At 45.0% G+C, this 14429-nt stretch overlaps 2 protein-coding genes across 2 annotated transcripts in view; one reads left to right on the forward strand and one right to left on the reverse strand.

The window, feature by feature from the left end:
* Orc1 (origin recognition complex subunit 1) overlaps nucleotides 1-3258 on the forward strand; it is a 30231-nt gene extending 26973 nt beyond the window's left edge. The window contains exons 17-18 of the mRNA XM_084575784.1: nucleotides 59-183; nucleotides 1682-3258. Coding sequence (XP_084431910.1) covers nucleotides 59-183; nucleotides 1682-1839 — 283 coding nt within the window. The 3' untranslated portion in view covers nucleotides 1840-3258. The remainder of the gene's footprint in view (nucleotides 1-58; nucleotides 184-1681) is intronic.
* Nucleotides 3259-6284: 3026 nt separating this feature from the next.
* On the reverse strand, nucleotides 6285-11606 carry LOC146181412 (uncharacterized). Its single transcript, XM_084576451.1, has 2 exons — nucleotides 10294-11606; nucleotides 6285-9865 (listed from the first exon to the last, which is right to left on the reverse strand). The coding sequence occupies exons 1-2, from the start codon at nucleotides 11029-11031 to the stop codon at nucleotides 9134-9136; spliced, it is 1470 nt and encodes a 489-aa protein (XP_084432577.1). The 5' UTR covers nucleotides 11032-11606; the 3' UTR covers nucleotides 6285-9133.
* Between the last annotated feature and the right edge of the window lie 2823 nt (nucleotides 11607-14429).

The following is a 14429-nucleotide window of genomic DNA, read 5'->3' on the forward strand; positions in this document are numbered from 1 at the left end:
TTTTGCATTTGTATTGAAACCCTTCTCACTTTTGTCCAATGCATTCTTTCTCTCACAGGTGTCTGTCGCAACAGGAACAAATTTTTATGAGGGCAGTGGTTGCGGAGTTTCATCGGACCGGCGTTGAAGAGACGACATTCTCCAGGGTCTACAACCAGCACATCACCATCTGCAGACTCGAAGGCAGGTTTCTTTCGCTCAGATTGTTAGACGAGCACTTCTTCTTTAGCACTGGAGCTGCCTCAGTGTACGTCAGAGTATGTTGACCTCACGGCTATGCCTGACGGCCTTTATGTCTGTGACGTCCTTGAGACCTTTAGTAATTGAGTACCGAGGCACCCGTGAAGTCTTCACATTCTCCATATCCTTGAAGTCCTTATTGGATGCCTTTCATGGGCTTGATGCTCAATATCAGTGCATTCTTCATTGGTGACATCTCACATTTAAGGTACCTGAGACATTGGAAGCGAGCTGTACACGAGAGCATTAAAGATCCCATTCTCCGGAAAAGCTAACATCTACGTTGGGAGCAAAAAGCCGTCAGCGCTATTTGGCAGGTGACATGTCCGGGCATTGACTGTTCGGCGGGTTGTGTTTACATCACGAGACAGCATGACGTGGCCACACAGGCACACTCGTACAGGTTGGTTAGAGTAGGGCTTTAAAGCTATGTCGGGCAGTCTTTTACATAATGTGATAGCTTGCGACTATATGCTAGTGAATATTTGCGGGATAACAGAGGCACAAATTAAGGAATTAGCGATTATTTGATAGCGAAGTGCATGTACACGAACTGGGATCAGCACGGGGAAATGCAGATAGGAGCCGTTAATGCTGTTGTATTGCACCCTAAAGGCGGAGCCTAAGTTTTCATCAAATTTTTTTGTCTTGTGGTAAGCACTGGTAGAATGTGAGTGACGTATCTTTATTGATTTATATTTTTCTACTCTTTGTGCCTGCTCTCAACCCATACACCAACGTTCTTCCTGCTGCAATGCATCTATACTTCATTATGTTACTGCAAAGCTATGCTGAAGTCAGTAGAGTTTTTAGCCTTACAAGAAACATGATTGATTATTGAACAGATATGTGCTGTAAAGTATTAGCTATGTGGGCCTGCTGTAATCGCTGGCCGTTTACATCTACTGTTTATTTCTGATCCTGTTGTTAAGACTTGTCAACTGCCGAGCTGGAGGCCCCAGGTTACATTCCGGCCACAATGACTACATTTCAATCAGAAGCGAAACCTGCTGTGTGATGTCAGTGCGTACCAACGAACTCCAGGTTTTCAAAATAATCGAAGCGATCTGCTGCGGCATTCCTCACAACCAGAGCCGCTTTGGGATGTTAAGCTCCATAAACCAAATTGAACCAGACTTGTCTTCATGTCCTAAAGCAGATATTATTTGGCAGCAGAGTTGTTATATAGTTTGAGAACAGCAAAAATCGCTTTGATTGGCATATTGTTACTGGATGCCAGGGAGAAAATGGCTACACAGTATGAAAGACCATTGCGAACTGAGGCTTCCTCTCAACCCTTGTTCAGTGCTCTTTCTTACGATGTGACCCAAGATATCATACCAGTCATTTGCTGCTACTGCTGCTGCTTTATGCTTCTCCCCCCCTTCCCCACTAAAATTCATTGAATAAATATATAGGCTTGTATCTTTGTGAAATGCAGGGTTCAAGCCACCAACATTCTCCGAGGTTTCAAGCATCAGCGCACGACTCTCAGGCTGTCGTCTGCTGCTGTCCGAGGTCAGCACGAATGACCTCTTCCACAAGATCCAGCTCAACGTCAGCGTTGATGACGTCAACTATGCGCTGAAAGGTTCTTAGGTGGCAGTGCGTTGCTTAGGTTTTCAACGAGTGTTTTTAATGGTGTTTCACTTGTAGCTGTCGCCCGGCAACTCCCCTAAGTCCGGGTCTGCTGAATCTGTTAAGATTGTTCGATTTTACACAAGATATTGAAAGCCTTTATTCTACTAAGTCACCACAACCAGTGAGTTTATGCCAGATTTTGTTGATTTGGTATGCGTGAGACATTCCAAATAGCAATGCTGTAGAATATGTTGGCTTTTCAGTCACAGCTCCCAGCTTCATTTTTGGCTGCCTTGACCAAACAATGCTATTGTTAACTGCAGAGCGGTGCGCACAGATGTAGATGTTTTTTACAGTTTGTTGTGCCAGCTTTTTATTCCATGAATGTGCTGGTGTGCTGCATATTTCAGGCTCACAGGGCCAAAGAGCTTGTCTATGAAGGCACTTTTAAAGTGACACTTCACAAAACCGAGTTCTTATTACGACAGCTACGGTGAATATAGCGATTGCCTTTATTTATCTATTTATCTCTTCCAATTATCTGAGGCATGTTTCAAATACAATTTTTTGGATTCACTGTTTAACAGCTAGCACTCGCCCTCTAGTTAGACTATTTCTGCCTAGGTAAAGGCAGATTCAAATGTATCTAAACAGTTGTTCATAATTTTTTTTTTTTTTTAACTGCCTGCGGCAAAGTGGTTGAAAGCGTTGTCAGAGGTTCTTCATTACACTCTTAATCTGGTCCCACATAGGTTCCAGCTATAACTGGAACATTAAAAAAGTTCTGCTTATAAGTGTAACTTTATAAATATTCCTGTTAGTATAACCGAAATGTATGTGGAACGCGATTAACAGTACAGATGTACGTGTTTGCATGTGTTCACTTTCCTGCAGTTGTTTACACGTTGCTGTTTGTTGGCGCTTCGGTGCTGACTCTTTTATCGTGAGAGCTTTGAGACATCTTTTTTTATTGTGACAAAGCCGATCTTTTTACCGTTTTTAAAGGTTCTTTCGGTGCCTTTTGCTACATATTGACAACACCTGTTTGGTGTGAAGATTTTATACGCATTTTTGGACATCTTTAGCTTGAAATGTTGTTTATAGATGGGCACAGCATTTGTACACTGCTGTGGCGTGCCATCAGTGTTTGAACATTATTATTGATGTTTTGATAAGATTAGGAGTATGTAACATCAACTAGCTCATGAAAAAACGATGCAGTATCATGTGTGCTGGTTTGCTGTCATGTCTTGTTAAGTGTTGCGCCAATCATCTGCACTGTTGTGTTTATGTAGGAGAGGGGAAGTCTGTTTTCGTTCTCATAGAAACCTTGCAACAAATGCTGTTTTTCACTTCACGAAATTTGCTGCACACGTTTTACTCTTGTTCAGCACTCAAAGAAACAATGGCCTGAATAAACTATCACGTTTGACGAGACGGTTGTAGTTCAGCGTGCTTACTGATTCTGCCGGACGACTATGTGCAACAAGCTGCAAAAAAAGCGATTGTGTCGTACAACATCGTGCTGCTGTCATCTAAAATGCTTGAGTACCGGAGCGATCTGCCAAGTGGAACTGTCAAAGATAGCCTTCCTCAATCTGAAATGCAAACGAGCGCTTGCATACTTTCTCTACAGGATAGTTAAATCTCGTTACAAGAGACACTCGGTTATAACAGACACTTGAAAATTGTTTGGTTGGTTTTCCTATGTCTGCCATGTTATCAACATTGCATACAAGAGACACTCGGTTACTAAGGACAACTTTTTCAGGTCCCTGGAGTAAATTCTTCACTATTTAGAAGAGACACAACTCAGGTGTGCTCATGCAATGCAGCTGAAGCGTGCCAACTCATACATGATGCACTTCAGATTCCCTTAGCTAAATTCTGCTCTATATCAGCATCCTTTTTGCTGTATATGTCAGGAACTGAGGAGTGCTTCCCAATGATTGGAAAGTCAAAACGACCCCATTGTTTCAGCCACTGGCACCACATTACTGTCACCTACGAAGGAAATCAAAATGGATGAATGACATCCAGCATTTTTAACTCCTCGCTGTTTAAAATTTGATCAAAAGGGGGAAGCTCAGGATCCTAATGTCTTTCTCTTTGCGGACAATGCTTCTTGCAGCACCAAAGTTCTCGTGCTCAAAGCCACCAATTATTTTATTCGCTCCAAACTCCAAAACCCTACTTTCTACCAACAGACAAATGCATTACTCAGTCAAGTTGCTGTACAAAACAAGGTTGGTAGAATTGTTTCTCAACAGGCAGCAAGACTGTACAATAGTAATTGATGCGAAGTTGCTGTTCAGGTGATTTCAGGTGTCTGGAATGACCTGAGAAGTGAAGCTGTGAGAAACCATTTCAGACAAGCAGGCTTTAAATGTGGTGACATGATGTAAGAGGGCCCACATATGGATACTGTGGAAAGCTTGGGCGATGAAGCTTGCGCGAGCATCCAAGAGACTGCTGAGGTACCAGAATCTTTTGAGGAACTCATATTTGCAAATGTGGATCTTGTGTGCTCTCAAAGAGCTTACAGACTGTGCAATTCTCGCACAAGTAAATGGCACATGGGCCATAGAGAATGACTGCGAGGACATTTTAGAGGAAATGTGTCAGCATCTGAGGGTGACAAGCAAGTAAGAGTGCTTCAAAGGTATTAGAGCAACAGGAAGGCTTGCAAAGTGAAGTGCTTTACCTCCAGAATTTGAGAAGGAATACACTCTGCACTCACAAAATTACATATTGCGTGTAACTGCATTTATATATGCTGATGCGCAGTTAACTGATCAACACAGTGCTTTTAGAATTTTTGGTGACAAGAGACCTTGCTTACAACAGACATCTTTTTCGTGTCCCTTGAGTGTCTCTTGTAACAAGGTTTTACTGTAACAGCTAAATCAGAGCATGTAGCTAAACCATTCTGAGGTAAAGGCATAATGAGAACAAGCAACGTTCTAGTTGCATCCCAAATGCTCTTGCCTTAATTGTCAAATGCTCTTGCCTTTGCTCTTTTCGTCATCAGGTGAATTTTGACCTCTACAGGCAAGTGACCTTTTCTATAGTTAGATGCAGTAACCACAACACCATTTTGCTCCATGATAGAAAGTAGACCACTGTTGGCATTTACCTGCTTGCTTGAATACAAGGCTAACCATCAGACCAAATTATAAGCACAACTTCAATTCTTTTGGCTTGTTTGGAGCAGTCTAATATATTAAAAATCTCATCTTGTTGACTGTTCAGCAAAGTAATACACATTTTTGTGCCGTTGCCCATAGTTAGCAAGTAGTTTTTTTTTTTTTTTTTTTTAAGTTTTATCCCACTATAATGCTTTCCAGTCTTTTCTCATGCTAGCCATGGTCGCCCCTTTCTTCGGCAGAGTTCACATCTTCGCCTCGCCTCCGGACTTTCGGAATCCTCTCATTATTCTGACAGACCATTAGAAATCGTTTGCTGCATTACGTCTCACCCAGGTCTGTAGTCTTAATTTCTGTTATACTTTCTCATTTAACTGTTTCTTCCACCTAGTTTTACCTAAGCGACTTAAAGCACCTTTGTGCCAGATACTCATGCCTTTATATACCTGCAAAACAGGACAAACCCTTGTGCAAACCAGACACTTGCCGGTTCACAATATTTTCACCTGCGCAAGCATAATAATATGTGAACATATGTACAGTCGCGGACAGAATAAAATGGACCACACATCCGGATTCAAACGCTTCTGTCCCGTCATCTAATAGAAATAAATAAGTTTGCTGTCCTTACATGCGACGACAAAGGCAAATATTACAAGTGTATGCAAAAGACATGCGTTATGTTTCGCTAATTAACATGTGAGAAGGCTCTGACCGCCAAAGCGTGGTTTATATTCTTCTGTCCGCGACTGCACATACTGGTTAGCACAATGAAAATCTGTCATTTAAAACTGCTGATTTCCAAAAAATCATTGAAAATCACTTTTTGCAGATACTTTTTGTATCGAAGGATAAACAGCACGGAAATTATCATTTGCCACTGGTGGTGTGTCCCATTGTAGGTTGCATTCAGTGATGATTTCAAGCCACTATTACAACTTATATTGCAAATTCGAGAACAATTCTCACTTTTCTTTTTTACACCTTTGAATAATCTCTCATAGCCCAAGTCTCATAGGGCATCTCTCATAGCCTGAGTTGCTTTGGGATGTTAAACCCCACACACCAAACTTTGAATCATAATTTCTTGCAACAAAAAGATTTTTCCTAGCCGTTGTCCATTGGCACAACAGACATTTCTATTGCTGTGTTTAGTGACCGACGGCCTCATATTATGCGTCTAAAGTTCAACAGTATTAATGCCCTTGCCTCATAACCGGTAAAAACTCGTGCTCATAAAGAGTCGGTGAGTTTGGTTAAAGCCTGTTTGACCAGTAATAATTATGTACAAAGCATTTTGCACCACCACTGCAGAAACTGCATACAATAGTTTACAATTTGTGTAGGCGCTTTATTTCACTCCTACTCATCATGTAAAAGACGCACAACAACATTTGCAAATATACAGGAAAGGCAAAACTTGGATTATCAAAAAATACTCATCTCTTTTGATTGTGCGGCCTCAAAAATACTTTCATTAAAAGGGCACCCAAAAATCAACACCTTCACCACAGTTGGAAAAAGAACAGTTCAACAGCACTGCAGCAAATTCTTTTGCCACAGATTGAGATTAAAGCATAGATGATGCGTAAGTAGTAAAACAAATGTAGCTGTAGCAACAGAAGCCCGCCCCGAAGTGTAGCACGGAACACTGAACACGCAGGGCAAAATATGCTCGAAACATAACACCGTTGGGAAATTCCTTTGATTTACACCCAGTCAAATATGCTCGCTGCTGCAGCTTAACTATTGCACCATATAATTGCATGGTTCCTGCAATGTTTTTCCCTACTTTCTTGAAAAGCAACAAAAATGGATACACTACAGACAAAAACAGTTCCACCTATGGGGAGGAGAGGGTACTTAAGTAGAACCAACCTTCAATTTCATGTATATGAACAATAATGGAAAGTAACAATAAATTACTATGAGCATAACCACAAGGGACTAACATACGAGGCACAAACAGCAAAAATATGTGTACTCAATGGCGCCTTCAGTGAAAGCCTCATTAAAGTGATTGTGCTACGTCATAATGCCATTCAAAAAGCTCGAGTTGTACAGAGAATGAAGAGCCATTGTCTCTCGGGCTCCTTCATGTAGTTAATTTAGTTAAAGTTTGAGAGCCAAATGCCAGTTTAAACCTGCCCAGCCATACGAGGCCAATGAGCAGTGTTAACTAAACTTGAACCCATTGCCAATTAGCAATGACATGCCTGCTCCAATACACTGGCATTCTGCAATGCCCAAGGAACACTACAATACAGGTGTGGTATGTCATAAGTTATAAGTAGTATCAAAGCGGAGCAGTTGAAGTTATCCACAAAAAAGCAGCATATTCAGCAAAAAAACTCATTTGCTACATGTGACTTGCAAAGCAAGATCTTTGAATCCTCTCAATAAATAAAAAAAAGAAAAAACCATGTTCTCCAATGATGCACAAGGAACTTCTATAATAGTCACTGTAGAGGCACTGTATCGATATCTCAACCTCAAAGCGATCTTGGTCCCATGTCTGCTAAAAACGCCTATTCCTTGAAGCTTGAGCAATGAAAGTCAAAATGGGCAACAGTCACTTCAGACAGCGACAGTAAAGCAACCTTGTCACTTGGTACATTACAGCAGTTGTATTACTCACAAGTACAAGGTAACACACTTTTTCAAAGTGAAGAAAGTAGTTTTCTTTCGTCCGAGAAGGCAACGTTAATCAGCAAAGGCTATGACACCCTATGCATTCATACAGCTTTCTGCATCATGTCAAAATGGTGAGCTGCTGATGTGTATGCCACTTATCCAAGATGGTACATGAAAAACACGCTTGCTCATGGGGTGACATGCAACATGACATGACAATGAACATGACAATTGTGCTCGGTGTAGCGTCCTCAAGTACCCGTAAATTAACATCACTTCTGACAAATACATTCTGTACTTAACTTGCTGGAATGCAAACTGACTGCACAACGTGTGCATAATGCAGAAAAAAAAAAAGGCTGCTAAAAATTGTTGCGTACAATACGCACCTTGGTGCACACAAGACATATATATATATATATATATATATATATATAATCAATAACGCTACGACGAGCACGAGGGAGAATGAAAACCGAAAATTCTAAGAATACCTTATTTGCTTTCTCGAAAGCAAAGGTGCTTTTCTTGTAACAGCCAAGGTAACCTGGTAACTTCGGTGCGGTTAGGGTGATGAATGAGATTCTCAAAGCTTGTAGTATGTCGTTACTGTGATCTTGAACTTATTAAGAAAATGTGACCAATGGCAAACATGCCTTCCACAAACACACAAAACTGGTCCCAAAATCAAACTGCTAAGATCGCAGCTAGACAATCACAGTCAGTCCGATGTCCGTACAGTGTCCTTCAGGAAAATCACTGCCAACAGCCAGCGATAATGAGTAACGCGGACATTACACGACAGAGTTCACCAACAATGGTACAAAAGATGGTTAAAATACATGTTACACACGTCACTCCACATACAGCAAAATAAAGCTGCACACACAACTTCCTCGCCTACACCTGAATTACGTCTTAAACAAGGCAACAGCAAAAACACTTCATGTACCATGTTTGATTAGGCAGCATGGCAAGAGTGGTAAGGTGGCCTTTTACAACTATTTCTTTGTTCTAGTCAGTGAATGGCTCAGTGTCGCACAGCTTCAGAGTATGCAGAGCAGTTGGGGGCCACAAATAGCGACCAACCTAACTGCATGTACGCCATACGTAAGATGCACAAAATTCTAGTCTGTAACACAGCTGTCACAAATTGCCACACATACACTCTGGCTCTGCAGAAGCAATGAAACTGGCATAACTACACTGGAAGGGCCACAACTCTGCAATGGAGAGATACACTGCAGGATCTGGACTGCAGTCAAACAACAGACTACAGCTGCCACAACTCGACTGAAGAGATCATCTCTAGCCTTTCTGCACCAAGCACACTACAGCAACATGAAACTTGAACCCCAAGAATAATGTTGCAAACAAGGATGTTTGGAAAGCCTTTTGCACAGAAATACTATCCAAATACTGAGCCAAATGAGAGGTAGTGAGACTGAGGCAGAACAGCCACGTTAGACAAAGGTGGTTAGCCGTCAAAAAAAATGTTTTAACGCAAACACCAACCACACAAAGCTTGGTCCTCACTTAACTACAGTCGCAAACAGAGCCGTTCGTATGGCCTCTGCCTCGATGCACCTAGTCGTATCACGAGCCGGATCGCAGCCCGGATGTGGCTGTGGCAGTGCATGCCTGGAGGCCTCGGGAAGCCATCCGTCGCCGATGCCATCTCCCCACTCTTCACACATGTTGTGCAAGGTACTGCATGCACCCACAATACTAGGCATCAGGTCGATGCCACTGCTGTTGTGACGCAGCAGGAACGGGAAGCGCGCTTCCAGGTGCCGGAAAGCCACTTCCCCTACAGAGAGGACCTCACAGAGGGCGCGATTGAAGCGCAGTTGCCGCTCATCGGGGTTGAGGTACGGAGTGATGATCCAGCTCCGGAGCGGGTAGCCCGTCCCCGCTGCGAGAACCCTGTGCGTGCGCCCTGCCGTGCTGGTGCTCTCCTCATGGTTGACGAACAGGGTGCCTTCTTCGCCCTTCTTCCAGAGGCTGGAGCTGCGCAGGACTTGAGCCACCTGCGTACTGCCGGGCCAGCCGATGTTGAGATCCCAGAAGCGCCGATCGGCACCGACCACTGCTTGCACGATGATGGAGTTCCAGCCTTCTGGGTTGGTGTACTCGCCGGAGATGTCGTCTGCCGGTGGCTGGATGGGAACATGTGCGAAGCAAAGGGCACCGGCACACTGCGGAAGGCCAGCCCTCTCGCGGAACTGGTCCGTGATGTCATCAAGGTCTTCGTCGAAAGGCACCTGCAAATAGCACAAGGGCACGTTTGGTTTAGCAGCATATTATTATTGCACATAGACTTTTATCAGTTTGCAACATCACTGATGCATAACTAAATTCTTCAAGGACCTAACGTCCTAATCAAGACTACTTTGTTCCTTACCCTATAGTTTTCATGCATGTCATGGAAGTCATCTTTTAGCACTGAGGCTAGCTTACATATGGTCCCAAACGTGGCAGCCACAATGACACCCAGCCTACTCAACTTTTTCCGCAAAAGTTTTATCTACATTTCTACAATTAAATGAGCTGCCACTACTCCACGCAGAAAGTATCACCAAAAAGTTGCTCTAGGAATTTCAGTAAGGTCCACTACTTTCGTCTGTAAGCATTCATTGCGGCTCTCAGCCACTTCAGACCATAACTAGATATAATCGGAGGCCTCCTTTACCTGCACAAACCGGGGCATCAGGACTTTGACCACCGCCGAGCAGAACTCGCGCACTATGGCCCCGACCACGTCCCCCGTCACGCCAAAGGCCCTGAGCAGAGCCGGGTCGTCCCACACTTTGCCGAGCCTCCACAGCGCGATGGCGACACGCTGCTCGAACGGTGGGTAAAACACGCTGCCGCCTTCGGCCATCGTCATGAAGGGCTTGAGTTCGGTGAGTAGAAAGTGATAGAGGTCCTTGCCCACCCGGAACGTGCTTAGCCAGACGTCGTCTCCGATGAGTCCAGGAGCGAGGAGGCGGCTGCCTTCGGCGCCCAGATGCACGACGTCCTCGGCTTCCATCGCAGAGTCGGCGTCGTCCAAGCCGTCGAAGATCGACGACGACGAAGAGACGTGGTTGGCGTTCGTCGCGCGGCTCGGACACAGGTCGCGGCCAAGACCGGCCGCGAAGGCAGTTTTGAGGATGCTCAGCAGGAAATGGATCCTTGACTGGCGTCTCTGGACACGGCGAAGAAGCATCGCGTTCTGTATCATGTACGCCGAGCGTGACGTCCGCCGGTCCAGGAGCATCCGCCGGCGTCGCTTTCGCAGAGCGTGCAGAAGCAGCATCTGACAGCCGATAACGGCGCGCAGATCCTTGGTGTCTGAAATGAGCAACGGTCGCGGTGTGCTGCTGCCGCTGCTGGTCGATTCGAGGCTCGGCGGCGAACGGGATGCCTGTTCTGCGGTCGACGACATCGCGTCTCAATCCTGACAATTCCGATCAACGACAGCGCGCGCAAGCGGTCTTCAAAAACTTGCGCGTTATGTGCGTACAGAGACGATCGATACAGACGACGCAAAAAAATACACATTACTCCGGAGAGTGCGACGTCTCTCCCGACGGTGACGACCGCACTACTGTCCCCGCGGTCCGAACCATGGCGACGACGGAGTCTTGGCGTCGGCGGAACAAAAAGAAACGACAAACAGAAAAGCACAACAAACGAACAACCGCCGCCGAACCTGCTTCCGCCGCTGTCACGGGCGAAAAAGCAGCCTCCTCGAATGGGACGGTCCCAGCATACGAAAAAAGTTTACCGCGCGTCTCTTTTCTAAAGTTCGTTCACAGCTGCCGCTTCGTCATTCGCGCTGTCTTCGTCACCTAGTCTCTCGCTGGTTCCCTGAGGTGAAGCGGCGGCGACGGCAACGGCAGCAACGGCAACGCTTGCGAAAGAAGAAAAACTTGTTCGACCGAACGAAGTTCTCGCGCTTTTGTGTACATTTTCTTTGTTTCCAAGCGACTTTGCTTCGGGCCTTTCGGGCAAAAAAACTGTGCTTTCACTCAACAGGTGGCGCAACAACTGAATAAACAAAAGAACAAGAAATCGCTTCAGTACCAATTATTGTAACTAGAATCAATTAAAAATTTATTTTACGCAGTGTTTCATAGCATGAATATTCACTTTTTTGTATTAACTTTGAATGCCTCAGAGAATAGGGATTCAGTCGCTCAGGACGTGGCGCTGCGTGCACTTTCATGACGTCATCCTACGCGTTTAGGCCGTTTTCGTCTGCTACAGGTGTTCGGGGCAGAAGCGGTTTAGTCCCTTTGCTCGCTCATTGCTCATTTTGAGCAACAGGATTATTTTATTTTATTGCGCACGTTGGACGAATGAAACTAAGTTGTACTTCAGTGTCACATAGAAGTGATATCAAATAGGTTTAGATTCAAAGTCGACGGAATCACACGAGTTAAGATAGAATTAACCTACTCACCAAGGCTAACTAAGATCCCGATTTGAATTGGAAAGAGTTAGGACTCACGCTGAGATTATGGCCCGGGTCCTACGTGGGCATGGTAAATTTAAAGGCGCCGAAAACCACGCACACACATGCAGACAAACGAAGAAAATGGAGCGCTAGCTCTGTCCTGTTTTCTTCGCTTAATTGTGTGCATGTACGCGTGTGTTTGGTTTTCGGCGCCTTTAAATTTATTATTATCAGCTACCAATTAGCCCAACAAGAAGTTCTCTCAAGTCCTGCGCGAGCCTAGACTCACATTTAGAGAGCGATATGAGTTGCGAGTCTGTGCTCATGGTTCAGATCGTGTTTTCATGACGACGCGTCGTCACGAAAAAGCGCACACCGCACTGCGTGCTTTTTCTACTTCACTCAGCTAGCAGTGAAGGAAGGGAACATTTCATTTCCGCGGCCATTGACGCTTGAGGACGCTGAGGCTTGGCGATTTCTCTAGGCACTGTATCTAGGCGAGCGAAAAAGAGACTTCTGTGGAACGTCTTCGTAAGTTCTGGAAAATGAATGTTGCTACTATAGCTGTTGTACATGTGACCTAGCAAATTTGCGGGCGGACCTCAAGCATACTACTGTATATAGTGCCACAGTGCATATATTTCTCTTCATTTTTATTTTTGCCCCAACTCCGGCCCTTCATCGCTGTCGCTCACATATTTGATTTCCTGTACCACTTCAATATCCCTTTATTTCTGTCGCGCCAGTTCAAGTGCTTCAGATATTAGATAGCCGATACCGGGACTGGCAAACATCATTTCCTTCCTTTTGGATATCTAATAATAAAATAACCACATACTACTACTGTTATACAACATAGTTGGGCAGATAGCTTAAGCTCTTCCAGGCTTTGCGTTTAGCCTTGCTGAGAGCCAGTGATATTTAAAATTGATTTGAAAATGGTATTTAAGGACTTGGTCCGACGACTAACGCTGCCAGTACGTCGAACACAGCAGGGTAGAATTACCAGCCCCAGGTCAGAGCTTCAACGCGAGAGATGGACGCTGGAGACAAGCGGTGGCGATAGAGATGCAGCGGCTCCGAGTATTCGTTGTCTTCCTTAACAGATTGTATTTAATAAAAAGGACTGTATAAATAATAAATAAATAAATGAAGGAATAAATTTAATAATGTCCACGGAGACCTAGCCTGAATCAGACAACTACGTTTCTGCTTTCGGAACCACTTACATCTTTCAGCGCTGAGCTTGTGGCAGTTCAGCAGGCACTCTGCTCCATGACTTCTATAACCATGCTCCCTACAGCCCACGTTGTCATCCGCACTGACGCACTTCAAGCAGTACGTCTTGTGTAAAAAAGTGTATATTACCTGTGCTTTTTTCGAATAAACTTCAGTTGTTAGTCAGCGCTTGTCCGTTATTCTCCTCTCTGTTTGTCCCAAGTAGCCGCGCTGTTTTTGATCTTGTCTGCTCCGACGTGTCAGCCGCTGCCCTAAAATTTGCCAGGACATCCACCAGCTTGCGGCGCGCATCCCACAATCAATACGCATTGAGTGGGTCCCACGGGATCTGCTGCCTTCCCAAAGTCAAGCTGATTTTGCAACCCGCCTCGTGAACCAAGACGCATCAATCCCACGGCTTCTCGAAGTCGACGACGCTACCCTCCTTTTGTCAAGAAAGGAGCACCTCCGGCGCCGCACACGTGCACTTATCCCTCCGTGTGCGATATCCCTTCCCCGCGGTCTCACCCGTGCAGAGGAGGTTGCGCTTAGGAGGATCCGGGTCGGTGTTGCCCTTACACCAGCTGTAACTAGGACGTGGTCATACTTCCAACACTTATATACTCGCCCAGGATGCCCGATCTGTAACAACGAAGATGTCGAGGCCGACATCCACCACTTGCTGTGGGACTGCCCAGCACTCAAGCCAACACGAATCCGGCACCTGAGCATAGCTGGCCTTTCAGCAACCAATCCTGCCTCATACGTCACTTGGACGCAGGGACCTCATCATCGCTCACTTCTGGACTTCATACAATCAGCCAACCTTTTTCCATTCATTTAATCATTTATTCATCCTTCATCTCATAACCTACTGATGCCCTGAGGCAATAAATATCGACTAAAAAAATAAAAAAGGAATCATGCCTGATCGACGCTTGGTTGGTTGGTTCATAGGAAGGGAAAGGCGCAGTATCTGTCACACTTGCTCTGTGGACACCTGAACCGCGCCGTAAGGGAAGGGATGAAGGTGGGAGTGAAAGTGGATATAGAGAAAGGGGAGCCGTAGTGGAGGGCTACGGAGTAATTTCGACCACCTGGGGATCTTTAACGTGCGCTGACATCGCACAGCACACGGACGCCACTTCGTTTCGCCTCCATCGAAA

The sequence above is a fragment of the Amblyomma maculatum genome, chromosome 8 (genome assembly GCF_055883805.1).
Source record: "Amblyomma maculatum isolate TAMU_Amacu chromosome 8, ASM5588380v1, whole genome shotgun sequence".
Lineage (NCBI taxonomy): Eukaryota > Metazoa > Arthropoda > Arachnida > Ixodida > Ixodidae > Amblyomma > Amblyomma maculatum.

Excerpts from the sequence above, each read along its gene's own strand:
- LOC146181412 (XM_084576451.1), bottom strand. The coding sequence starts at position 11,031 with ATGTCGTCGACCGCAGAACAGGCATCCCGTTCGCCGCCGAGCCTCGAA. Across the intron at positions 9,866-10,293 it reads TGATGCCCCGGTTTGTGCAG|GTGCCTTTCGACGAAGACCT; the intron begins GTAAAGGAGGCC and ends TGCTATTTGCAG.